Below are 25,766 nucleotides of genomic sequence, written 5' to 3'. Positions count from 1 at the left end.
ATGACAATTTTTTTCACATGGACTGAAAGTCTGTTTGAAAAAAAAATGCAGCCTGCTCTATTCTATTCCGAGTATCGAATGAGACTCGCTTATTCAAGTGTATGAGTGTGCAAAAAAAAATCGGATACTGTATGAATCAACTTTACAGCATCCAATTTACACTGATGAATTGCAGTTATTAACTCAGGAAACTGTAGTTGATCATGTAAATTTTAAAATATTGATGTATAAATATGGATGCCACAAAGATGAGCATATCATATCAGTTTTCTGAATGAGGATCAGATGATTATTCATACACTTGTCTGAACAGGGCCTTAAAACTGTAGTTTATTACTTTATAGATTTATACCTGTCCCATTTGCAATGCCACAAAACTAACACTAGTTGAAATAATAATAGGCAGGGTGAATGGAAAAACAGCTCCCCAAAGTAAAAGTGCCCTCCTGTTAATGTCATCAGATGTTACCAATGTGCTACCATGTCACTACCCACCTGTCCTGTTAGGCTATACCCCCTTAATATCTTAACTTTATCCATACTTTGCTTCTCCTAAACTAATTTTTAGCCAATATTACATTCATTTAAGTAAAATAAATGTTTCCAAAGGCTGACAACCCCTTTAAAATAGATTTCATATTATTACAGAAGGGAAAGCTCTAGCTAGTGGCACTCGATAAACGTTCACACACCTGTTGCAATATACACCTCTTGTAACATTGCACTTACTATAACATTGGACTTTCCTGTATGTAATATGAGTTTTAGAACATAAAAGGCAATCGCCACTAATGACAACAAATCATTGTTCAGCATCTCCACTATTACACAGCATCATCATTTTTCACCACATATCCTGCACAGATGTTACTGCTCTTCATAAATTTTGGAACCCTAAACGGGAAGCAGACGTACTGCTTCAGCATATTTATGTTACATGCAGGTTACACCCTCTAAAAAAGTTCACTGAACGTCATGCAGACAGACCTGTGGATTTTGGTTTATCAAAATAAAATGTCTTTGTTATTTTTTTTTTACTTTTATGTGAATTTTTGGTAAAGCATATTGATAAAGCCAATTTTTCTCTTTCTAGTGAGTCTATCTTTACAAATACTCTCAGGACCGGTTTAAAACAAAGTTTGGCCCTAAGCAAAATTAATAGTGGTCCCTAAATGCTGAAATATTATACAGTTCAGTAAAAACACAGCCACATTCACCCAATTCAGAAGGTGGAGACAGTGATCTCGTGTTTTCATGAGCATTGCAAGGGTCCTAAAGTATATGTGGCACAGGCCCTAAGGCTTATACCCCATGTATAAGAAAATATTTGCATACTTAATACCATACACTGATGTAACCTACATAGTATTACTAAGGCTTCATTCAGATGTCCATATGTTATTTACATAATCTTTCTGTGTGTTATTTTGGGTTTTAAGTCTATGGGACTGTGGAAATCTCTAATCACATCCTAGTGCTATCCATTTTTCTGGCTGTTTGCTAGGAGAAGCTTGAGGAACCTCCTTCAGTTTTTATGCACACAAAAAACTGATGAGAAGCTGATGGGAGAAAAAAAACGGACTTCTGAATGAGCCATAAATAAGGACCAATAGTATCAATAATATCAGCTTACAAGGCCCAAATTATATCACAAAAATATGACCACTCCTATTACCACTACAAAATGATTGACTAATATTAGCATATTATTACTGAAGAAAAAAACTATACAAATTGTGCTAGATATATTAAAGCTTAAAGGGGTTGTACACTACACCGACAACCCCTTCTCAATCAGCATGTAGCACCAGTAAAATAAAGACCCTTATACTCCCCTCCCGTTCCCTCAATGCCGGGACTCCTGGAGATCACGTGAGGTTGTTATGTCATGTGATCCCTGCGCCCAATCAGCGCCGGCGTCACTCTCCCCTCCTTCAGACATATAAGTAATCAAGAGAAAGTGAGTAGCCAGTTGCAGCTCTCACTTCCTCTGATTCGTCCAAAAGCGGAGAGAGTGACGCCAGCGCTGATTGGGGCGCAGGGCTCACATGACATAACAACCTTGTAATACAGCACCTCATAGTTAAAGTGCCCTCATTTGTATCTCACAAAGTAATAGTGCCACCTTTTTGTACCTCTCCCAATAGTAATGCTCTCACATAGTAATAATATCCGCAGGCGCTCAGGTAAAGGGAGCCTGTGATGTGGATTTTAGCCACTAAACCATCAGCATCTCATTATGCTGATGGGCTACATCTTTGTCAGTATGTCTTATCAATAATGCTCAAGGTAGCATTAGGTATAAAAAGTAGTTAGCATGCAATGCTCGTTGTAATTAAATTAGCACATACGCAGTGAAGCGGTATGTACTGGCTGAAGCTTCACACTGGATACCAATGGGCTTGTCTCCTTATGATTCTTCCCAGGTATTGCACAAACAGCGTGCACTGTATGACACATGCTTTTTAATAATACTGCTACAATGAGCAGGATTTACTTCGCCATATCACAGTAGTATACTGAAATGCTGGTGCTTTAAATTCCCCCCCCCCCCCTTATGCCACCTACAAAGTAATAATGCCCCATGTATGGCCATTAGACTCTAATAATGGACATTTATGTAAGATCTCTACACAGAAAAAATGGTCACTTTTGTGCCCCCTATAAAGTAATAATGCATCCTTTGTGCTCCATAGGAAATAATAACATCTTACTGCTCCAAAACAGTAATAACTACTCCATTATTCAATAAAAATGCATCCTCATGCCATCTGTGCTAGGATGCTGACCTGTGCCCCCGCATCTTGTAGATATACTAAGGTTGTCAAATTCTCAGCATAACTTGTGAATAATTGAGTGTGTGCCCCATGTCAAGAACCACATTACATTTCTGGGTCTAATTACCAGAGCGGGCATCGATACATAAATGTCATATTACCATGCCATTGTTGTTCTTCACCTACTTGCCCACATAATTTAGGATCCTGATACTCATTTATTTTTAAGAAGCTATTTCCCTCTAAATCCTACTGGAATACCTACTCTAAAACCTACTGCAAAGGATTTGGCACTGATAGTAGACCCTACTTCCTGGTAATTGTCATGTTAAGTCCAGCATCGAAGACAACACATGCCACATGCTGAGGCTAGTGCACATGGCTTAATATATACTATACATATTGCGCTTTACATTATATGATGTATAACATCAATGTTCTCAGACATGCAAGCCCTATCGGTGCACAGCTTTTACATTGAAATATGGTATCAAAATGTTTTATTCAAAAAGGCACACCAGTGTTATTTTTTAATTGTCCCTTTGGTATCAGTAGTTTGTAATTGTGTAATGAATGCAGTAACATGCTCACCGTTCGCCATCTTCTGCTGTTTTCAGCGAGGCTCCAGTCCACTACGGCATCATGTGACCTGACAAATTAGACAGTGTCTTCTATGTGGAACGGATGTCGCTTTTTACATTTTCTTAATGCAATTCCATGAGACTGAAAATGAGGCCAAGTCTAAGAGACTTTGAAAAAGGAAGTGCCGGTCCCCACCGCAGACACTGTGTGATCGGGTAGATTACAAATGCATTCTGTGGACTAATGTGCCGCTGAAATAGGCAGAAGACTGCAACCAGTCAGTTTGTTACTGCACTCATTGCACATACACACATCGTTGCTACCAAATAGAGAAATGAATAGCAGATTTATACAGTTTTATGTATGATTTACCTTTTCATAACATAAATTTATCACAAATTTGTTAGATTAAACACTTTCATGTTCTTACAGCCATTTGCCGTCATTCCTGTGGTGATGGATTCTGTTCACGGCCCAATATGTGCACATGTCCTACAGGTCAAACAGCACCATCATGCGGCTCGAAATCAAGTGAGTTTTAAATTGTGTCTGATACTAACTTTCTTAATGCAAATCAAAATTTATTTATAACAATAATTTATATAACTATGTATAAAAGTGGCAAAGGTTAGCAAAGAGATCTTTATCATGATATTACTGTACCAAAAGTGTAACGTTTAACAGCAGGTCATCCTCTACATTAAAAGTAAAAAATTTTGTATGCTATCATACAAATATATTCTTTACTGTAAGAGCCGTGAGACTATGGAACTCTGTCAGAGGAAGGGTTGAAGCTAAATTCAAGTCAAGAGTTTAAAAGAGGCCTGAATAGTTTTCTTGAATTAAAAATTGGCAAGAGATGCATTAGTTTTGCAGTACTAATCTAGATTATTTGAATGCTTCTTTCATCATTAGCAAATCATGTCATGGTCAGACCCCTTATTATTAAGACTATTGAGAAGATGGGCAAAAAAGGCCACTTTGCCCCTCAGGGGCTGTCTCTCAGCAGGTTTATGCCTACTAAGCTAATTAAAGTTCCAATAGGGGTATTTTACTGTGTGCAAACATACCTTTGTGGCTGCAGATAGATTTAGCATAATAGGAAAAAGGAACTTTGTTTACCTATGCAAATAAACTCATAAGGGTCCTGAGGGTGGACCGAGACGAGCAAGTACTCCAGCTCTCCTCAGTTAGCCCTCGGCCTTGATTAATGGCTCCACCTCTGGCAAATATTGAAATTTGGGCATGTGCGAGGCATTCATCGTAATCTTCCTTCTGTGGATTACAATCTCGCTAACGTACTCCACATGTCAGTGAGACCATTTCCCACATCAGGATAATTACTTTGTATTCAGCAGGCTGGGAACTACATATTTGCACATGCCTTAAAGTTGACCATTTGGTGGTGTAATTAGTTTAGGACGGGGTGGAGAACCTCAGGCCCCAGGGCCAGTTACAGCCCCCGAAGACTTTCTCCCTGGCCCCCGGGTAGATTCCTGGGGACCACAATGCTTGGGCCGACAGCAGTTTTTTGACGGCCACCGAGCTTTCAATTTCTTCTAGCTCTGTGAGCACACGGATGCAGCCTTCACTACTACATGCTGAGGCGCGTGCAATAAAAGATTACGTCCTGACATCAGTGTCAGCATCAGGGCGTACTTTTAGGGCGGAGGTAGCACACAATTTGTACGGCCCCCGAAGAATGGTATAAATATCCAAATGGCCCTTGGCAGAAAGAAGGTTCCTCATCCCTGGTTTAGGAGTTGTAAACCTTCCGCCAGTCTCCCTTTAGTGCTCAGGTCAAATATGGCTCAAGAACATAAATAGGGATCACCGCTTTTGTTGGCTTTACCTAAAAACGTGCAATACAAACCCAACCTATGGTGTAAATTGTTTTGAGATCTAAAGTGGGTAATTTTTAGACCATTTAATTAATGACTAACATGAAAAATTTCTTTTTGGTAGACATTATAAGTTATATACAGTACATTGACCCAACCTTGTATAAATGGTGAGCTCCATATCAATCACTATTAACTGACTTCGGGGGTTTCTTAGGGAAGATTTAGCAAGGAGGTGAAAGCATGAGTAGTAGGTAATTAACATTTGGGGCGGGGTATTGAGGAGGGGGATCAGTATGGAATGGAGTAGTGCACAACCCATTCCACTGTCATGTCAACAGCGGTATGGCACCAGTCTTGTAGAATTGGTGTCTTTTTAGATGTTAGAATTCTCAGATTCTACGGATATTATTTACATACACACATAGCAAAATTGCCTATGTTATGTAGTTTTATTTAGAAGAATTAACAGGAATGCTAAATCACTATTTAGGAGACTAAAATACATGGCAACATACAATGTAGCACATTCAAAGTTTAAAAAAAAAAATATATCATTTAAAGTAATTTGAACTGGTCATTTTATAAGCCCTTGAGTATATTTCCACATCCTGCAAAGTGGTTGAAGTGGATAATAATCACTGAAAAATGACACACTAAAGTCAACATACTCTATAATTGGCCTCATACTCATTTTATTTTGGACAATCTCCAAGATGCATGATGAAAATTTAAAAAAATGTAATTTATGATGCCTCATTTTAGTGTAATATACCTTTAAATACTTTGAAACCACCTGTTTTCATCCCTCCCCTCGATATAAAGACCTAGTGGAAATATTACAGACAACATAAGAACAAATGTAGGAAATGTCATATTAAGGGTTCATGTGAGCTTGTTTTCCGTTACAGAAGCGTGTCTTTCTTCCAGCTTGGAAAAAGTATTCTGAAAGCATGTCTTAATCGTCTGTTCACTCTTCTAATCTAAACTACACTTCAAAGTATTTGAATGAGCTTGGTGGAAAGAGAATTAAAAGTTGGCAAGAGCTGCATTAATTGAAATCAGTTTCTTCAGTTGATTTCCTACCTTACTTTTTGGATGATATAATTTCCTATACAACTTGCATAGCAAAATATTTCCTCCAGTTAAAGAAAGCTATCTAATGCAACACATTTTTTTTTATTTAATTCACCTTTTCCGATGATTTTCAAAAGACTATATGCATTCCTCAAAAAAATGAAGGGAACATTTAAACATCATAGTGTCATAAGTCAATTAAACTTCAGGGATATCAATCAGTCTTTCCAGTTAGGAAGCATAAGAAGTAAGGATGAGCAAATCAATCTGATGCCAATCAAATTTGCCTCAAATTTTTGGGAATTTACTGAACCTGGCAAATTTAAAAAAAAAATAATTTTGATTTGAGTAAATCATCTAAAATAGTCGCCACCATTTTACACATTGCAAAAGATTTCATAAGCCAGAGAAGGCTCACATGTGCTTAGCTACTGATGGACATGCTTCACCATAATACTTTGGCTGTGCAATTCCAAACAATTTGAAAGCTGCAATCAGGAAGAGCTATCATAGGCTGTATAAAAGCAGAAGCAGGGAATGCAGCAGTCATTGTGTGGTGAATCTGGATACTGAGAGAGAACGTCACATCTCACAGCCTAGCCATAAAGATATTGCGCGAAAGCCATAAAACAGTGGAAAAATATTGTGTGTTATAGTACTGCAGTGTTGAAGATTAGTGTATAGTGTTTGCAGAAAAGAGACTAATACAAAGAGTCACGTGATAGGGAGAGATAGATAGGAGAGTTGGCAGTGATTGATCACAGTGCTTACAGTGCTGCTGCATTTCAATTACCCATTCTTTTGCATTTATCTTGAAGCAGGCCACCAATATTGCTGAAAAAACAACCTTTAACTTTGCGCCTGCCTCACAAAGTGTGTGTCACAAACTACAGATTTTTTGCACACCCATTTTATTAGTCAAATTTGACATCAATATACGCCACACCAATACTGTGCCTGTGGTCGCTGCTGTTTTTAGGCGTGTATCTTACATTGCTTGGTCACTACTTTCTGTCAAGAGAATTGTGGTAAAAAATACAAACAAGAATTAAAAAATACAAAAATGTGTGACTGTTTGCCTCAAAGTGTGTATGTCACAAACAACTGATTTTTAGCACACCTGTTTTAATAGTCTTTATTTGACGCATTTACGCTGCACCAATACTGTAGCCAGTTGCCAGTGTTTCCTGTATGTTTTCTTAGTCTGTTCTTTTGGGAAGAGGGGAATTGTGGTTCAAAACAGTGGCCAAAGTTAATTCTTGTGTAGTAAAAAATATATGTTGAAAGAAAAATTGAGAATGGCATTGGACGGGGTAACGTAAAAGAAACAAAACACATACCACAGCATCTGGCAATAATAATGTGTGAGTCGCAAGCAACAGCAGCACCACCGACACAGGCACCAGCAGTAGTACTACCAAACGTGGGTCACAATTTCCTCCATTTTTTCCAGCAAGCGTATTAGTGGGGAGGAAGTGATAAAAAATAAACTCTAGGGTTAGGGTTGTGCTTGGGTTAGGGTTGTGCTTGGGTTAGGGTTGTGCTAGCGTTAGGGTTGTGCCTAGGGGTAGGGTTGTGCTTGGGTTAGGGTTGTGTTGGGATTTTTTCAAAAGTAAAGAAAAAAAAATGATGACGATATGGCGACTAGTGTTGAGCACAAGTGCTCGCTATTTGAGTTTGCATCGGGTGCTCGGGTATGCACTGAGTATCGCGGGTGCTCGAGTGACATGCTTGAGTCTCTGCCCCATATGCTTCGCGGCCAAAAAATCTCACGGGGATTGCCTGCCATGCACAAGCGATCCCCACATGTGTTTTTTGGGTGTCTAACAACCGTGAAACATGTCACTCGAGCATGTCACTCGAGCATGCACGATACATGGTGCATACCTGAGTACCCGATGCAAACTCAAGTAGCGAGCACTTGCACTCAAGACTAATGACAACTTATTCAATATGATGACCTAATGTTATCAAATTCTGTCGTACCTCTGGGTTCAAAATGTTAACTATACCCCTTGAAAAAATCCTTGAGGGGTCTAGTTTCCAAAATGGGGTCACTTGTGGGGGGTTTCCACTAGTTAGGCGCATCAGGGGATCACCAAACGCGACATGGCGTCTGCTGTCGATTCCAGACAATTTTGCGATTAAAAAGTCACACCATACTCCTTTCCTTCTGAACCTTGCCATGCGCCCAAACACTGTATTTTCCCCACATATGGGGTATCGACGTACTCAAGAGAAATTGCACAACAGTTTTTGGAGTCCATTTTCTCCTCTTACCCTTGTGAAAATAAAAAATTGGAGCTAAAATATCATTTTTGTGGAAAAAGTTTGATTTTCTTACTTTCACGGCTCCATGTTATAAACTTCTGTGAAGCACGGCGATTCAGGGTGCTAAGCACACATCTAGATAAGTTCCTTTGGGGTTCTAGTTTCCAAAATGGTGTCACTTGTGGGGGGTTTCCACTGTTTAGGCACATCAGGGACTCTCCAAATGCAACATGGCATCCGTTACTTATTCAAGCAAATTTTACATTCAAAAAGTCAAATGGCACTCCTTCCCTTCCCAACCCTGCCGTGCGCCCAAACAGTGGTTTTCTCCCATATATGGGGCATCGGCTTACTCAGGAGAAATTACACAACAAATTTTGGGGTCCATTTTTTCCTGTTACCCTTGCAAAAAATAAAAAATTGAGGTCTAAAGTAACATTTTTGTGAAAAAAGTTAATTGTTCATTTTTTTCTTCCACATTCCAAAAATTCCTGTGAAGCACCTGAAGGGTTAATAAGCTTCTTGAATGTGGTTTTGAGCACCTTGAGGGGTGCAGTTTTTAGAATGGTGTCACTTTTGGCTATTTTCTGTCATAAAGGCTCCTCAAAGTCACTTCAAATGTGATGTGGTCCCTAAAAAAATGGTTTTGTAAATTTTGTTGGAAAAATGAGAAATCGCTGGTCAACTTTTAGCTCCCTTTTAAAAAAAAAATTTGGTTCCAAAATTGTGCTGATGTAAAGTAGACATGTGGGAAATGTTATTTATTAACTATTTTGTGTGACCCACAGTTCAGAACAAAAGTTTGGACACACCTTCTCATTTAAAGATTTTTCTGTATTTTCATGACTATGAAAATTGTACATTCACACTGAAGGCATCAAAACTATGAATTAACACATGTGGAATTATATACTTAACAAAAAAGTGTGAAACAACTGAAAATATGTCTTATATTCTAGGTTCTTCAAAGTAGCCACCTTTTGCTTTGATGACTGCTTTGCACAAGTGAAGGCAAAAGGACCAACAAGTGCTAAGCATCTCTGGGAACTCCTTCAAGATGGTTGGAAGACCATTTCCGGTGACTACCTCTTGAAGCTCATCAAGAGAATGCCAAGAGTGTGCAAAGCAGTCATCAAAGCAAAAGGTGGCTACTTTGAAGAACCTAGAATATAAGACATATTTTCAGTTGTTTCACACTTTTTTGTTAAGTATATAATTCCACATGTGTTAATTCATAGTTTTGATGCCTTCAGTGTGAATGTATAATTTTCATAGTCATGAAAATGCAGAAAAATCTTTAAATGAGAAGCTGTGTCCAAACTTTTGGTCTGTACTGTACATGGTGTCGGTCAGTTTTTTGGCTCAAAATTGTGATATAAATCAAACAACCCAAGAGGTAACAAAGAAATAAAATGAACCTAAAATACACTGAGATGCATCATATGAACCTTATTGTTCAATTTGACTTATCCTAAACCTAACACCTTTAACTTTATTTAAAGGGAATATGTCAGCGGTTTTTGCTATGTAATCTGACAGCAGCATGATGTAGGGACAAATACCCTGATTCCAGCAATGTATCACTTAGTTTACTAGTCGCAGCAGTTATGAAAGAGTCACAGTTTTCTCTGCAGATTGAGCAGAGATCAGATGTTGAGCTGCGTATAACCTGCTCACACCACAGCTTTCTATGTACATTGTATAATGACAGGGAGTTGCTAATCAGTGCTGGGGGCAAGGATGGACTAGGATGCACAAGGACAATTGACCTGTAGTGATAATCTCTTGCTGATAAAACGCTAATTGTATTGAAACAGCAAAACAGAGCTCAGTAAGTGACATATTCCTGGAATCATGGACTCTGCTCCTACAATATGGTGCTGTCAGATTATATAGCAAAAGCCTGGTGACAGATTCCCTTTAAGCCAATATTAAGTATGCCCAAATGTTCTGATTCCCTGCAGCTACCATTATAGGTAACAATTCAGCTTAATATGTATAATATACAGTGACTTGCGAAAGTATTCACTCCACTTGGCATTTTTTTGTGTTTTGCCACCTCACAACCTGGAATTTCACAGTTTTTGTTTTCAGGGTTTTCATCAGTTCATCTAAAGAACATGCTTACAACTGTGAACATTTGGTTTTCTTTTTATTGTGAAGCAATAGGACAAAATAACTGAAAACTTCAGTGTGCATAATTATTCATCCCCCTAAAGTCAGTATTATGTACAGCCTCCTTTTGCAGCAATTACAGCTGCATGTGACTTATGAAGGTAATTGCTTACACGAGAAATTTTTAGGGGCTTCATCGCAAAAGGGGTGAATACATATGCACATGCCAATTTTTAGTTTTTTTTGATCCATAAATTAAATTTATGCTTATATTTCTCTCACTTCACCAACTTAGACTATTTAGTGCTGATGCATCACACACAAATTGGATTACAAAAATGTTTAAACACGGGTTGTAATGTAACAAAATAGGTAAAAAGCCAAGGGGGTGAATACTTTTGCAAGCCACAGTATTTTGTAAGCTCCCTTGGAAGCTGCAGGCAACTAGAATGTTATTTAAAAGTTTTTGTAGCTGTATTTTTTCAAATAATTGTGTTACACAAGGAAAGGAGTAATACTCATCCTACTACAACCCCTGGCAAAAATTATGGAATCACCGGGCTCGGAGGATGTTCATTCAATTGTTTAATGTTGTTGAAATAAAGCAGATCACAGACAAGGCACAAAACTAAAGTAATTTCAAATGGCAACTTTAGGGCTTTAAGAAACACTAAAAGAAATCAAGATTAAAAATGTGGTACTCAGTAAGGGTAATTTTTTTCAGACCAAGCAGAGGGAAAAAATTCTGGAATCACTCAATTCTGAGGAAAAAATTATGGAATCATGAAAAACAAACACACAAAAGAACACTCCAATGCATCACAAGTATTTAGTTGCACCACCTCTGGCTTTAATAACAGCTTGCAGTCTCTGAGGCATGGACTTAATGAGTGACAAACCGTATTCTTCATCAATATGTCTCCAACTTTGTCTGATTGCTGTTGCCAGACCAGCTTTGCAGGTTGGAACCTTGTCATGGACCATTTTCTTCAACTTCCACCAAAGATTTTAAATTGGATTGAGATCCGGACTATTTGCAGGCCATGACATTGACCTTATGTGTCTTCTTTCAAGGAATGTTTTCACAGTTTTTGCTCTATGGCAGGATGCATTATCATCTTGAAAAATAATGTCATCATCCCCAAACATCCTTTCATTTGATGGGATAAGAAAACTGTCCAAAATATCAATGTAAACTTGGGCATTTATTGAAGATGTAATGACAGCCATCTCCCTAGCGACTTTACTTGACATGCAGCCCCATATCATCAATGACTGTGGAAATTTGCATGTTCTCTTCATGCAGTCATCTTTATAAATCTCATTGGAACGGCACCAAACAAAAGTTCCAGCATCATGACCTTGCCCAATGCAGATTTGCGATTCATCACTGAATATGCCTTTCATCCAGTCATCCACAGTCCACGATTGCTTTTCCTTAGCCCATTGTAACCTTCTTTTTTTCTGTTTAGGTATTAATGATGGCTTATGTTTAGCTTTTCTGTATGTAAATCCCATTTCCTTTAGGCGGTTTCTTACAGTTCGGTCACAGACATTGACTCCAGTTTCCTCCCAATCGTTCCTCATTTGTTTTGTTGTGCATTTCCTGTTTTTGGAGACATATTGCTTTAAGTTTTCGGTCTTGATGCTTTGATGTCTTCCTTGGTCTACCAGTATGTTTGTCTTTAACAACCTTCCCATGTTGTTTGTATTTGGTCCAGATTTTAGACACAGCTGACTGTGATCAACCAACATCTTTTGCAACATTGCGTGATGATTTACCTTCTTTTAACAGTTTGATAATCCTCTCCTTTGTTTCAATTGACATCTCTCGTGTTGGAGCCGTGATTCATGTCAGTACACTTGGTGCAACAGCTCTCCAAGGTGTGATCACTCCTTTTTAGATGGAGACTAACGAGCAGATCTAATTTGATGCAGGTGTTAGTTTTGGAAATGAAAATTTACAGGGTGATTCCATAATTTTTTCCTCAGAATTGAGTGACTCCATAATTTTTTCCCTCTGCTTGGTCTGAAAAAAATAACCCTTACTGAATACCACATTTTTAATCTTGATTTCTTTTAGTGTTTCTTAAAGCCTTAAAGTTGCCATTTGAAATGACTTTAGTTTTGTGCCATGTCTGTGATCTGTTTTTTTTCAACAACATTAAACAACTGAATGAACATCCTCCGAGCCCGGTGATTCCATAATTTTTGCCAGGGCTTGTAATTCCATGCTGCTCCTTTGCATGTGCTTCTTTGGATGTGTTTGTTGACATAACCTTTACAGCTAATCACCACTGCAGCCAGTGATTGAGTGCAGCGGTCATATGTCAACATATATTTGGAGTGTTTGGTAATTAGTATCTAACTGAAGTCCATGCCTTAAATATATAGTTAACGAAAAATGTGATTAAGCATGGACATTCACTTTAAGGTTTTTGTCACTAACATAATGATTATTGATACTGATATGAATTTTCTGTTCTATATTCTTAATTCCTTCTAGTGTTTGAGAGATGTTTAACCAGTATTTAAAAGAAAGGTGTTCAAATATGGAGACAGCAACAATTGTTGTCCATTTTAAAGGAATCTTGACTGACAGTTTGCTCTGCTCACACATGCTGTTGATGTTAGAACCTTGCTCTTAGGTTTTTTCCTTTGCTGGTCACATGACCTTGTTGGCCTATTTAATCCTGCTCCGCCCTTCTGGCTTTGCTGGACTTCATTGTATAACTACTTTCTAGCTAGCCTGTGCTCTGTATCTAACTCTGTTAGTTTGCTTGGTCTACGGACCTCAGTGTTCTATATATTTTGTTTGTTTGTCTGTCTGCTACTATTTCTGTTAGGAGGTGTCCCATTTTCCTCCCAGTCATTAGTATTTGTAGGGATTCCTTCCCCACATCTATAGGTCTCCGTACAGACTAGCTTAGGACTTTAGCAGGTCTGATCGCAGGATCAGGTCCCCTGTTACATCGTAGGGATAAAGCTGAGTTCTATCATAGGGACAGATCTCCTCTCTTTCCTTAGCTCTGGTAGCAGAACATAACAGTAAGTCCAGCCTGCAAATTCTCTAAGGAAAGATTTTTCTGTTCCATCATGGTGTCGGTTCAGGATTTGGCTCATCGCCTGCAGGGACTCTCTCTGGAGGTGGCCGAGCTACGTCAGCACGTGAGTAACTGTCCTGGAGCACATTTCTTGGAGCCTAAGGTATGTTTGCCGGATTTATTTTTTGGTGAACACCGAGAATTTTTTTCATTTAAAAATGCTTGCTTATTGTATTTTCGTTTGAGACCCAAGTCCTCTGGGGATGAATCCCAGCGCATAGGGTTCATAATGTCACTTTTGCGCAAAGAGCCTCAGGAGTGGGCCTTTTCTTTGCAACCTAGTGATACATGCTTCAGATCAGTGGATAGTTTTTTTTCTGCTTTGGGGCTATTATATGATGATCCTGACCGTGTCGCATCAGCTGAGACTGAGTTAACACGTTTGAGACAGGGATCAGGTAATGTGGAAAAATATTGTACTCATTTCCGTCGATGGTCTACTCAAACAGGGTGGAACGATTCTGCTCTGAAAAGTCTATTTCTTGCTGGGCTCAATGAAAGGGTTAAAGACCTGCTAATTGCTTATCCTACACCTGAAGATTTGCAACAGGCTATGCAATTAGCTATACGGGTGGATAGGAGACTGCGTGCAAGGGTTAATGAGAGCAAATCCTCTGCTATGTCAGTTTCTGGTTATGAGAATGTGTGTACTAACAGTGGTGAACCGATGGAGATTGGATCGGTGGCACCTCGCTCTCAAGAAAAAGACCGTAGATTTTTTGAAGGCTTGTGTTTCTATTGCGGAAAATCTGGTCATTTGATTAAAGGCTGTGAGCTTCGTATGAAGAAAGAAAAAAAAATGGTCAGTCATGCCCGTATTGCCTGTTTAAATTCCAAGGGTGTATTTTTAGCTGCTTCCGCGATTGCTCAGGAAAAATTAATGGAATTTCGGGTGTTTGTCGATTGTGGCTCTACTCTGAATGTAATTGATGGGGGATTCTTGGAAAGACTCAATTTAAAACCCGAACCTTTATCATCCCCCATTGCTGTGGTTTCTGTGGATGGTTCCCCTTTGAAGAATATTACTCTCAAGGTCTGTGAATTTCCTCTCACTATTAATGGTGTTTACCATGAGAAATTGGATTTGGTAGTTTTGAATAACTTGCCTTCTCCAGTAATATTGGGATTGCCCTGGTTAAAATTTCACAATCCTGTACTGGATTGGTCTACCAGTGAAATTAAATCCTGGAGCCATAAATGTTATGACAAGTGTTGTAACGGGCGTATTGCAGCTTTGGATAGGGGAGAATTGCCTGTTCCTATTCAGGATTTTTGGAGAGTTTTTTTCTGAGAAGGAATCGCAGGTTTTGCCTCCCCATAGAGACTATGATTGTTCTATTGAATTTGTCCCTGGAGCGACTCTTCCTAAAAGTCGTTTATTTAACCTTACTATTCCTGAGAGGAAGGCTTTGGAGGAATACATACAGACAAGTTTGGCCGCCGGTCACATTAGGCCTTCTAAGTCTCCTGTGGCGGTTGGATTTTTTTTTGTAAAAAAAAAGGACGGCGGTTTACGTCCTTGTCTGGATTTTCGTGAGATTAACAAAATTACTGTACGCAATCCTTACCCACTGCCATTGATTCCTGATTTATTTAACCAGTTAATGGGGGCCAAGTGGTTCTCTAAAATTGACCTTAAGGGGGCATACAATCTGTTGCGCATGAAGGAGGGTGACGAATGGAAGACTGCTTTTAACACTCCTGTGGGTCATTTTGAGAATCTGGTTATGCCTTTTGGTCTTACTAATGCTCCTGCATTTTTTCAGAATCTTATTAATGACATCCTTAGACCTTTGATCGGCAAAAATGTGGTTGTGTATTTGGATGACATTTTGATTTATTCGCCGGATCTGGAGTCTCATTGGCGGAGCGTACGTGAGGTATTACAGTTGTTAATGGACAATTCGCTTTTTGCTAAGCTGGAGAAATGTGACTTCGCTGTACAGAGAATTAGTTTTTTGGGTTACATTATCTCCAGCGAAGGTTTTGAGATGGACCCGGTTAAAGTTCAAGCTGTACAGGAATGGCCTAGGCCTATTGGTTTGAAATCGATACAGAGGTTTTTAGGTTTCGCCAATTATTACAGAAAATTCATAAAAATTTTTTCTAGTATTGTCAAACCTCTGACCGATCTCACCAGGAAAGGTTCTGATGCGGTTCAGTGGTCTTCTGAGGCTATTGAAGCTTTTGTGTATCTCAAGGAGAGGTTCACCTCTGCTCCCATCCTTATGCAGCCTGATGTGACTAAGCCGTTTTTGGTTGAGGTTGATGCTTCCTCTGTGGGGGTTGGCGCAGTATTGTCTCAGGATAACGGGGATGGATTACATCCCTGTGCCTTTTTTTCAAAAAAATTTTCGGAGACTGAACTGAATTACGATATTGGTAATCGGGAATTATTGGCTATTAAACTCGCATTTGAACACTGGCGCCACTTCTTGGAAGGTGCGGAATTTCCCGTTCAGGTTCTTACGGATCATAAAAATCTGATATATCTTGATGCTGCCAAGCGCCTGAATGCCCGTCAGGCTAGGTGGGCACTGTTTTTCTCGCGGTTTAATTTCTCCGTTACTTACATCCCTGGTACTAAGAATGTTAAGGCGGATGCCTTGTCTCGCAGTTTTTCTCCCATAGTCGGTGCTGAGAAAGAGGAGAACATTTTACAAGAAGGTGTTGTGATAGCTGCTTTGGACTCCGTTTTGGAAGATGAGATTCTTAAAGCACAGGAGAATGCCCCATCTAACACTCCTCATGGGAGGTTGTTTGTGCCTGGGACCTTTAGGAGAGATTTGATTGTTGAGTGTCACGAATCTCGGTTGGCAGGTCATCCCGGAATCTCTGAGACCAAGAGACTGGTGGGTCGCAGTTTTTGGTGGCCTGGATGGCAGAAGGAAGTCATTAAGTGGGTGCGTCAATGTACTATATGTGCTAGATCTAAGTCCTCACATACTCCTGCTTCGGGGTTGCTTTGTCCTTTGGAGGTTCCCAGTGCTCCTTGGACACATTTGGCTATGGACTTTATAACTGACCTTCCCCCCTCTGAGGGTTTTACTGTCATCTGGGTGGTCGTGGACCGTTTTAGCAAGATGTGTCACTTGGTTCCCTTCGTCAAACTGCCCTGCGCTAAAACTCTCGCTAAGGCCTTTGTCAAGGAAATTGTCAGACTTCATGGCGTTCCTACTGACATTGTTTCTGATAGGGGTCCTCAGTTCGTGGCTCGTTTTTGGCGTGCCTTTTGTGACAGGTTGGGAGTTCATTTATCGTTCTCGTCCGGATATCATCCTGAATCTAATGGCCAGACAGAAAGGAAAAACCAGGATGTTGAGCAGTTCTTGCGTTGTTTTGTGGCAGACAATCAAGAGGGGTGGTCTGAGTTTCTGCCACTTGCTGAATTTGCTCTGAACAATCATACATCTTCTTCTGCTGGTTGTTCGCCTTTTTTTTGTTGTTCTGGGAGACATCCGTCGTTTGGGTCGTTCTCCAAGTTGGGATCTGCCGTGCCTGAGGAGGAGAATTTTTCCGGTGATTTGGAGAGAGTTTGGACGGATGTGTGTGGTAATCTTCAGGAGGCCAACAGAAAATCTAAAGACTACTTTGATAGGAAACGACAGGAGGTTTTGTTCGCTGTTGGTGACATGGTTTGGTTGTCCTCTAGGAATCTGCGGTTGAGGATTCCTTCTAAGAAATTGGGTCCCAAGTTTGTAGGGCCCTTTAAGGTGCTTCAGGTTGTCAACCAATCTGCTGTTAGGTTGGAGGTTCCTACCTCCTGGAGAATTAATCCGGTATTTCATGTCTCTCTGTTAAAAAAAGCTGTTGTGTCGGATGGTGACGCCTCTGCCTCTGTTCCTCCGGTGGTGGAGGACGGGGAATATGAAATTTCTCGCATCCTTAACTCTAGACGGTATAGAGGTAGTTTGCAGTATCTTGTGGCCTGGAAAGGTTTCGGACCCGAGGATAACTCTTGGGTGAGGTCAGATGATGTTTCCGCGTCCAGACTTATCAGAGCGTTTCACAGGAGATTTCCTGATAAGCCTGGTCCTAGGGGATCCGGAGGATCCTCTTAGAAGGGGGGGTACTGTTAGAACCTTGCTCTTAGGTTTTTTCCTTTGCTGGTCACATGACCTTGTTGGCCTATTTAATCCTGCTCCGCCCTTCTGGCTTTGCTGGACTTCATTGTATAACTACTTTCTAGCTAGCCTGTGCTCTGTATCTAACTCTGTTAGTTTGCTTGGTCTACGGACCTCAGTGTTCTATATATTTTGTTTGTTTGTCTGTCTGCTACTATTTCTGTTAGGAGGTGTCCCATTTTCCTCCCAGTCCTTAGTATTTGTAGGGATTCCTTCCCCACATCTATAGGTCTCCGTACAGACTAGCTTAGGACTTTAGCAGGTCTGATCGCAGGATCAGGTCCCCTGTTACATCGTAGGGATAAAGCTGAGTTCTATCGTAGGGACAGATCTCCTCTCTTTCCTTAGCTCTGGTAGCAGAACATAACAGTTGAGCAGTTTGTCAATCAAGATGTTCTAAGAGTGATTACAGACCTTTCAATATATAGTGAGGGCCCCCTGCACCCCCACCAATGACTAGAATCGAGTGACTGCAGCAAGAATATACGGTAACTTAATTTTCTCCCTGTAGCTGCTTTTCTAGTAAACCAACCTAACATGATTTAAATGTTATTTCCCTGCAGATTACCCCTATACCCGTAGCTAGACAGCATCATTAGAGGTGACAGGTTCCTTTTAATCCATATAAAACATGGTGTATTTACCTTTAATTGCACCACTAATTCAGAGCAGTTGACAGTTAAACACATCTTCAGGGCACAGTATAGTGAAGAAATGTGTGCTGAATTCATTACAGTATTTCACAAAAGCAATAAACTTAAAATATGAATGAAGTGTTAATAGTGAAAATTCTCATGAATTTATGTAGTGCTCATTTTTCAATCCAGAATATATGCAGTGGCCAGATGGAAATCCTCCTTTAGGGTTACGAGACATTTCCCTATGCATGTCCTACAACGTAGCTGGGAATAACAGGGTTACATCCCAGCTTTGCAGTATTTGATTAGAACCACCTGCAAGGTTTCTCTAAGAAGCAGAAAGTAGATTCATTGCAGGACCAGCCAAAATGTGAGCTGTACCTGAGAGAGAAATGCTGGGGTCCCTCTCTGAAATGAGTGACTGGGGAGTTAGTCTGTTGGATGTAGCAGAGGCCAATGTGTTAGCTGATGAATGCACAGAACGTGGGCATCAGACTGGAAATGTCTTGGAGCTGAAGAGAGGTCAGAAGCCCTCTCTGAGAAGAGTCTGCACAGGCCGTGTGCAGAGAACCGCAAGTATCAGTGGTTGCTAAGGACAATAGCTTCTTTGTTTGACCGAGCTGGGGCTAACTCAGCCGTATATGAGTAGCCAGGGTCTGTTCTGTTTGGTTAGCGCATGGACAAGGCTGGGATTTATGTTTAAGTTTGTTTTGGTGCTGTGCAACCTGTAGAAAGCAATCAAAACTGCAGATATTTGGACCAAAACGGCATTGCCTGTGTCAACACTGCCTAAGGCCTAATGTCGAATGCCTACCAGAGAGAGTGAACCCTACAATTTGTGTATAATGCGGGTATGAGGTCCCAGAGAGCACATGCGATTGCATTGTAAGGATTGGATCCCCTGGACAAAGGTGGCTACAGCATTGCAGATGCAGCCTGAAAGCATGGAGGAGCTGTCCTGCTGGAAGGTAATATTGCCTCGGTGTTATGGTGTTGCCGGTGCAGCTCGGTGGAGCGCTGATAGCTGGGAGCCATCTCTTTGTGGAGTTGTGAGGAGGAGAATTGGGGGCCGCAAAGTCAGGGGCCGGTGGACTGCAGCATTGGCTGGCGCAACTCCCACTTTGCCTACCCTGCTTGCAATGCTGTTCCTCATCCTGGGACTTTGGAACTTGGAGTTTGGTTACCCTGGAAAGGGCCTCACTTCCACATGTGCGTCCTTGGGGTGGGGGTAAGGTGTATCGATGGCGACGCCAAGAACTATCCCATGGCCCAGGTCGACATACGCACAGACTGTGATTCCGTGTCCCACAAAGTAGGAGTGGTCAAGGACTTGTTGCATGCTATGGGACTTGTGGGCTGAAGTGGTAGCACCCAGTAGTCCAGTATGCCGCCAGGAGACGGCTGTGGTGACAAGGTGGTGTACATATGATGTGTGGTGACAAGATCACATGATGTGCGGTGACAGGATGTGAAGGGTGAATTTCCTCTCGCTGTAATGAATAGAGAGGAGGACTTGGTGTACTGAGCTCAAACCAGTGTCAGTGTAGTTTGTAGGACAGGACTCTGTGCAGTGAGTTTGCAGCCTTATGATGTGTCGGCATTGGTAGTGCAGTGGGCACTGTGTGTGAGGCTGTGTCTGCAGAGCAGTATGGAACTTTTACAGGCGGGGGAGCCTGGTGCGTGATATGCGGGTGCCAGAGACTGATGGCATGTTGTAGGCAGTGAATGTCTTTGTAATGCGTTTAGCAGAGTTCTTTGTGTAGTTTGTAGGTAGCAGAGCATTGCGTGTAGGCTGCAGGTGGCAGAACATTGTGTGTAGTCTGTAGGTGGCAGGGCATTGCATGTTGTCTGTTTACAGCAGAGCTCTGTATGTAAGCTGTAGATAGCAGAGCCCTGTTTCCCAGGAGCTGGGAGCCAATAACTAGTTTTGGGAGAGTGACCCCCTGTTGGCACTGTAGGTTGGCAGATGGTGTCCAGCCCTCGGCTTTGGGCAGAGAGAACGAGGGATATGTAGCATAGCTGGGAAGGAAAGAGTTAAATACCAGCTCTGCAGTGTTTGATTAGAAGCACCTGCATGGTTTTTCTAAAAATAAGGAAGTAGATTCATTGTTGGACCAGTTAAGATATGAGCTGTAGCTGATAGACAGACATGCTGGGGGTCTCTCTCTGAATGGAGTGACTGAGGACTCAATTAGTCTGCTGTATGAAGCAGAGGCCAATGTGTTAGCTGAAGAATGCACAGAACATGGGCACCAGACTGGATATGTCTTGAAGCTGAAGACTTCTAAATCTTTACAGAGTGCACTGCACTCTATCAGGATTCTACGGTAAGAACGGGTGGTCACATGAATGCAAGTATGTGGTTTGCATGCATCTGACCACATTTCGACTAGACTTGCTCGGCTTCACTAAATTTACTTGTATTGAGCAGGACCGAGCATGTCTAGTTGGCATTTGACTGCATGTATGCAAATCACATATTTGCATTAACACGACCACCTGCTCTCACCAGCAATACCGGAGAATCCTGACAAAGTGCAGTGTGCGCTGTAAGGGTTCAGAAGTATGCAATCTAATAGACTGCAGTCGGCCAAAATACTTAAACATTAATCTTCCTAAAATTCTCTTTTAACTATTCAGCTGGAATGCGATAAATGAGAATTGTTTTTGATATTTTTCAGATTACATGATTTTTATGTTCATTATGCGTCATTTCACACAAGCATTCTTTTCGTTTGTCTGTAATGACTATCCTTTGCATGCTCAACTATCCACAAATTCCCAGTCAAGAATGTTGATTTTAGCCAAATAAGGCTAAAAAAACATACACATTAGTCATGTTCTAGACTAAAGTCATAACACACATAGACAATTTTTATTTTACTGTCTTGAAAATTTACTGCATGTTGACTTCAGTTATTGAATCAATATACTATTTTCTCATCCACTTTCAAGTTGTAAACCACTACCATGAAACTGAATCTCAGAGTTAGTAATCCTATTTATGGTATTAAGTATTCTACAAAATGTCTAGAACCCATTCCTTGATGGAGTTACTTATATATATAGGCTGCTGTGTGCTCTCCCCTTATCTTACTGATGAAAACTTATACCATTAGCCTGAGACCTAGATTCCCAACCAGTGGTACATCTACCCTGGGGGTTAAGCGCCATTATTAACAATGTAGATATTAATTAGTCTATTCTAATGTTCTATTGTCATGGTTTCCTAACTGACTGTGGCCTAGGGACCCTGTGAGTGACATCTCAGCTGCCCTATGGAATCTGGAGTTTTCTGGGCTGTTAGAATTTTGATTGACAGCCCTGCTTTCCTATCTGGTTTAGTCTGTAGGCGTTTCCCCCAGGTCTATCCCATCCTAAATCATTTGCAAGGTATTTAGCGGACTAGCTGCTAGTAGTCTCTCACTTGCAGCTTTGCTTAGCTGGATGTGTTTGCTTAGCTCTGTGTCTCTTTTCTTTGACCTTGTTGCCAAACCTAGGATTTGTCGTGACTTATCTTGTAGATTCCCTCTTCTGGTTTTGACATACCGTCCTGGCATTTGACCCCGGACTGTTTCCTGACAATATCTTTGACTTACCCCTCTGTACTACGAGCCTTCCTGGTATCTGACGTCAGACCTCCTGACTACCCTGTGTCATGGCTTGCCACTACTCAGCATCACAGCTGTTCACATCTGTAATTGGTGGATGCTTTGAGGTCTATGATCTCAATTTATGGTTGCAGTATGCCATCATAGTTTATTTAATTTTGGCTCAAACTAATTTGTTTTTCACTACCCTTGTGTATATTAATGAATGGATTGATTATGTCCAGTTTAATGCATTTATGTGAAACATTGGCATACACAGGGCCGTCGTCAGCACCCAGCACACCCGGACAAGTGCCGGGGTCCTGAACCATCAGGGGAACCCACTCGCCATTGGGGCCCGGACCGCTACCCCATCAGGTGTGCAGGACCACTGTCGCTGTTTGATTGCCGTCACTTTATCAGACATAGCGGCGCGCAGTGCCCTGTGCGGCTGTGTCTGCTAGCAATGACGCGGCGGGGTTGGCCCTGCGCCTTCAGTTTTGCTTATGTGTCGCCCCTGCCGCGTCATCACTAGCAGACACAGACGCACTGCGCGCCGCCATGTTTGGTAAAGTGACGGCAATCATACAGCGCCAGCGGTCCTGCACAGATGCTGGGGAAGCGGCCCGAGCCCCGACGGCGAGTAGGCCCCCCTGATGGTCCAGGGCCATGTCTGTGAAAGTGACGGCCATCAAACACACGCCGGTGGCCCTGCACAGTCACATGCCTGAGGAGCTGGATTGGAGACAGGCCGGGGGCAGGTGAGTAAGGCTTGTTGCCAGCTTCCCCAGTACCCATATTAAAAATATTTCTAATGTGTGTGTGTGTGTGTGTGTGTGTGTGTGTGTGAATGTCTGACTACTGTGTGTGTGTGTGAATGTCTGACTACTGTGTGTGTGTGTGAATGTCTGACTACTGTGTGTGTGTGTGAATGTCTGACTACTGTGTGTGTGTGCATGTCTGACTACTGTGTGTGTGTGTGCATGTCCGACTACTGTGTGTGTGTGTGCATGTCCGACTACTGTGTGTGTGTGTGCATGTCTGACTACTGTGTGTGTGTGTGCATGTCTGACTACTGTGTGTGTGTGTGTGCATGTCTGCGTACTGTATGTGTGTGCATGTCTGCGTACTGTGTGTGTGCATGTCTGCGTCCCGTTTGTGTGTGTGTGGGCATGTCTGTGTCCCGTTTGTGTGTGTTCGCATGTCAGCGTCCCGTGTGTGCGCATGTCTGCGTCCCGTGTGTGTGTGTGCATGTCTGCGTCCCATGTGTGTGCGCATGTCTGCGTCCCATGTGTGTGCGCATGTCTGCGTCCCATGTGTGTGTGCGCATGTCTACGTCCCGTATGTGTGCATGTCTGCGTCCCATGTGTGCATGTCTGCGTCCCGTGTGTGTGTGCATGTCTGCGTCCCGTGTGTGTGTGCATGTCTGCGTCCCGTGTGTGTGTGCGCGCATGTCTGCGTCCCGTGTGTGTGTGCGCGCATGTCTGCGTCCCGTGTGTGTGTGCGCATGTCTGCGTCCCGTGTGTGTGCGCATGTCTGCGTCCCGTGTGTGTGTGCGCGCTTGTCTGCGTCCCGTGTGTGTGCATGTCTGCGTCCCGTGTGTGTGTGTGCATGTCTGCGTCCCGTGTGTGTGTGCATGTCTGCGTCCCGTGTGTGTGTGCATGTCTGCATCCCGTGTGTGTGTGTGCATGTCTGCATCCCGTGTGTGTGTGTGCATGTCTGCGTCCCGTGTGTGTGTGTGCATGTCTGCGTCCCATGTGTGTGTGTGCATGTCTGCGTCCCGTGTGCGCGCATGTCTGCGTCCCGTGTGCGCGCATGTCTGCGTCCCGTGTGTGTGCGCATGTCTGTGTCCCGTGTGTGTGCGCATGTCTGCGTTCCGTGTGTGTGCGCATGTCTGCGTCCCGTGTGTGTGCGCATGTCTGCGTCCCGTGTGTGTGCGCATGTCTGCGTCCCGTGTGTATGTGCGCATGTCTGCGTCCCGTGTGTATGTGCGCATGTCTGCGTCCCGTGTGTGTGTGTGTGCATGTCTGCGTTCCGTGTGTGTGCATGTCTGCGTATGTGTTAAAGGAGCCCACTGAGACTCTTTTGTCCTGGGCCCACGAAAACCTAGAGCCGGCCCCTGGGCATACACATAGCTTTACATGTTTTAAGGTCAATATAAGTTCCATTCTGCATTTGGGTATTGTGGTTGACTGTTCTGTATTAGGATAAGTTACATAACTTATGCGAACAGAAGCAGAGGGGCGTTGCTGCATACTGGCGGTAATGTGCAGACTAGAAACTTTGCCTGGTTCTGTTAAGTGAATCAGAGGAGAAGCCAGTGGGCATATGAGTGCAAGCATGCAAACAGCAGTACTTGTAGTCACATGACGACTTCGTGAACTGGCAACAGACGGGAATCTGGATAGTATGCACACTGTCAGGATGTGGCAATCTGAAGTCATATAAAGTGAGTACAGAAATGTATTTTCAGTCCAAAATACCCCTTTAAGAAACTAAAGTCCTAGTGAGCATAGCAGAAATACAATCAATATGACCACTTTATTATACAATCAGGCAGATTTGTAAAAAGTGTCTGTTAGAAAAGAAATGTCCTTTATTGCCAATACTTGTTAATCCCAGCACAACTTTCAAGTTAACTGAACTGTTTAAGAAATGAAAGCTGAGCTCCGATTATTTGCTATGGTCAACAAATACAGTTAGTTTTAGACATTTCTGATAGTTGAGGCCCACTCTCTGTTCCTTCAGCTGGGAGCACTGTTGCTCCTACTCCTGGTACACAAAACAAATAGACTTAAAGTAGAACTGTACTTTCGACAAACTTTACATAAATCAGTAGTACAGGTGAATATAAGAAACTTTGTAATATATTTTATCATAGAGATCTACTTCTTTCCACACTTATCAGTTACTTCTTCCCCTTCCCCCTGCCTCCTGATCTTGACATTCACTGGAAAAAAAAACAGCTCAAATCTGTCTTGCTTAGAATCCTACTTTCTATTGTCCACTTATATATTCTATAGTTCTTATCTACCCGAGATTTGAGCTTACAGAACAAGGAAAATATCCCTGGAGTAAGTACTGAGCATTCTGATCCTTTCTTTTACTATTCTAATGCATTACTATCAGTTTCTAGCAGTGATTTCCCTCTTGGCTTTTCAAACCATTATACTCAATAATTTATATAGGTAGAATTTCATGTTTCTGGCAGTGAACAGGTCTGGAGTGGACACAGCCTAACAGACTAACCAAACTTTTATTACCACAAAAGTTCAACAATTAATTCACTGACAAACCATAAGAATGTGTAGAATGTCTGGTTCATTCACTCTAGACATGTTTATAGATATTCAAACCAAACAGGAAGGAGAGCTGTGATTCCCAGGCACCGCCACAAAGTGAAGACAAGGGTGTATGTTCTTTGCATCCTTTTTCATTCATACAGCTCATTTCAAAGTCGGGTTGACTCCTTCATTGGGTATCTGGAGTCAACCCGGCTTTGAAACGCATTGTATGAACGAATAAAGATCTAGAGAGCATACACCCGTGTCCTCACTCTGTGGCAGCGCCTGGGAATCACCGCTCTTTTTCCTGTTTGGTTTGAATATGTTTCTTCCTACCGGCATGTGGGTCAGTGGTTGGAGCAG

The 25,766-nt window shown here is 41.8% G+C and overlaps 1 protein-coding gene across 2 annotated transcripts in view; it reads left to right on the top strand.

Annotated features, from left to right (window-relative positions):
• The window catches only part of FBN1 (fibrillin 1), a 305,286-nt gene that overhangs the window by 34,040 nt on the left and 245,480 nt on the right, over positions 1–25,766 (top strand). For both annotated transcript variants that reach the window (XM_073653071.1, XM_073653070.1), the window contains exon 4: positions 3,792–3,890. In XM_073653071.1, the coding sequence (XP_073509172.1) occupies positions 3,792–3,890 (99 nt within the window). The remainder of the gene's footprint in view (positions 1–3,791; positions 3,891–25,766) is intronic.

Source organism: Phyllobates terribilis, unplaced genomic scaffold (genome assembly GCF_046119375.1).
Source record: "Phyllobates terribilis strain yellow unplaced genomic scaffold, ASM4611937v1 Scaffold_11__3_contigs__length_659146591, whole genome shotgun sequence".
In the NCBI taxonomy this organism is placed as follows: Eukaryota; Metazoa; Chordata; class Amphibia; order Anura; family Dendrobatidae; genus Phyllobates; species Phyllobates terribilis.
Note: the sequence above shows the minus strand (reverse complement) of the source record. Positions and strands in the feature narration are given on the sequence as shown.